The 2,500-nt window shown below is 46.4% G+C and overlaps 1 protein-coding gene across 1 annotated transcript in view; it reads left to right on the forward strand.

Annotated features, from left to right (window-relative positions):
* Positions 1–1,346: 1,346 nt before the first annotated feature.
* smad10b (SMAD family member 10b) overlaps positions 1,347–2,500 on the forward strand; it is a gene marked incomplete at both ends in the record, with an annotated part of 13,787 nt that continues 12,633 nt past the window's right edge. Inside the window, one exon of the mRNA XM_084441981.1 lies at positions 1,347–1,586. Within this exon, the coding sequence (XP_084298107.1) occupies positions 1,347–1,586 (240 nt within the window). The remainder of the gene's footprint in view (positions 1,587–2,500) is intronic.

Here is a 2,500-nt window from a genome sequence, read left to right on the forward strand (position 1 = left end):
CACTGATAACAGTCCAGACCAGCAGCAGCGGAGAGACCAGCAGCGGAGAGACCCGGAGAAGAGAGACCCGGAGCGGAGAGACCCGGAGAAGAGAGGACCCGGAGAAGAGAGACCCGGAGCGGAGAGACCCGGAGCGGGGAGACCCGGAGAAGAGAGAAAACACGTCTGGAATACCTTCACAGCCTGCCCTACTTATGCCTGTTTTTGTTCTGAATTGCCGTTGATTTGTAAGTAGATTGTTGTACTACACTTTGTTTCCGCTCAGGGTGTTAATCTGACCAGCTTCATGTGGGAGTGTGTCCGCTGACAAGTTTATTTCTGGGCAACAGGCGGTAAGAGGGGCAGACAGAGGCTCAACTCTGTTCATGTCCACCTGTCTTTGACACACAATGCATTCACTAGCTAGGCTACTGTACGAATGCACATTTATCAACTGTACATGTCTGCAGTATTTGGTATATTCGTGCAAAGATAAGCTAGTAGGCCTATGTCCTCAAATGGTCTTCAGTGTGCTGCAGATGTGCTCATCAGTTAGGGTCAAGCTTTCACGGGTTGCAAATGTTTGTCTTATGCAAGTTACACTCCCCAGTTTAGTGACCTACATATGGTGGAACATTTCTAAACAAACTACTTCACAACATCCGGATCACATGTGGCCAAAGACAATTTATCAGGTTTACTGGGAAATACCCCTTCTTCATTTCTTTGAGATTGTCACGTGTTCGTAGTCTTGTAATCTTAGTAAAGTTGCAACAACCAATCAGGAACGTCACTCACTTCATGACATTTGACCTTGAAAGTAGCGCCATAACATCTCAGGTTCACTGTCTAGTTACACATTTAAAGACAAGAAAAGTGATTATCACATCAATCAATGAATCACAGAGTAGAATAGAAAGTTTATTTGCCATATATAACCAGTACAGTATCATTTACATTAGGGGGGCGGCTGTAGCTCAGGAGGTAGAGCGGGTCGTCCAGCGATCGTAGGGTCGGCGGTTCAAATCCCGCCTCCTCCTGTCCACATGTCGAAGTGTCCTTGGGCAAAACACTGAACCCCAAATTTCTCCCAATAAGCTGGTGTGTGAACGTGTGTGTGAATGGGTGAATGAGAGGCCTTCAGTGTAAAGCACTTTGGATAAAACAAAGCTATCAAAAGAAAAGCGATTATCACATCAATCAGGAAATCACAGAATAGAAGAATATAATAGAAAGTTTATTTGCCATATATGACCAGTACAGTGTCATTTACATTAGGGGGCGGTACCATTTCACTTTGATCCAGATTTGATCCTCATGTGTTTGTTCCTGGCGTGCGTCCCCCGTCCCCGTCCCCCTCCAGGGACATGTCTCTGATGAGTCCCCCCAACAGTAACGACGCGTGCCTGAGCATCGTCCACAGCCTCATGTGCCACCGGCAGGGCGGAGAGAACGAGGGCTTCGCAAAGCGCGCCATCGAGAGCCTGGTGAAGAAGCTGAAGGAGAAGAAGGACGAGCTGGACTCGCTCATCACCGCCATCACCACCAACGGCGTCCACCCCAGCAAGTGTGTGACCATCCAGAGGACGCTGGACGGACGCCTGCAGGTAGGGCCGGCCCAGGAGACCCACAGGGCGCACGCCTGGGTTCCTGTTGTTCTCACACGGTTCTATCCTTTCCGTGGAACTTTGCGGTTCCACCCAGCAACTGCAGTCCTTCAGTTGTCCCTTTAAGAATGTTCTTCAGTTCCAGGTAGAACCATCTAATCAAACACAAGTTCTGTCTAGAACCATTTCACGAAAGAAAGGGTTTACTAGAACAAACATGTTTTTTGGGAGAGGTCTCTCTGTGAACTCGGAACCCATTTTGAACGCCTTTTTTCCCTCTAAGATTATAGTTGAGATCGGCCCAGGTGTGACATCACAGGCCCAGGTGTGACATCACAGAGGCAGATTATTTTGGACGGCGGACTGATATTGGAGGCGTGGCGTCTGTGAGGAGGCAGGGTGTTCAGGCCATCACGCTTTACGCTCATCAGATTTGTCTGACTATTTCAGCCTCCATGATTGTTGCCAGGGTTACTTTGAAAAGATCACGGCCCCTATGAATTAACACATCTCTCTTAGCTAATATACGCTTCTGTTTTTGACAAGATGTGTCTTTATGACCAGATGTGTCTTTATGACCAGATGTGTCTTTATTTTGTATCAATTATTGGTTGAATGAGTTGTGGTTGTGACACCGGCAAGATCTTAATGACAATGTGGCATTGTCAACTGCTTTTAGGGTATTATGACATCACAATAGCATCATAGTGATGATTCTTGATTGGAAGCGGTCTGCTGTGACATCATATTACGAGCCCCTTTATAACATCATTATTGATTATTCTATTTCACATCACAATGATGGGGTTTTTAAATCTCATACCACACATGCCATGACAGCTCATTTCATTTCATGTCATCTTACTTAAACAAGTCTTGAAACAAACTTCTCTAAGCTAGCCGAAGATGTCATA

Source organism: Borostomias antarcticus (genome assembly GCF_949987555.1).
Source record: "Borostomias antarcticus genome assembly, chromosome: 8".
Taxonomy (NCBI): Eukaryota; Metazoa; Chordata; class Actinopteri; order Stomiiformes; family Stomiidae; genus Borostomias; species Borostomias antarcticus.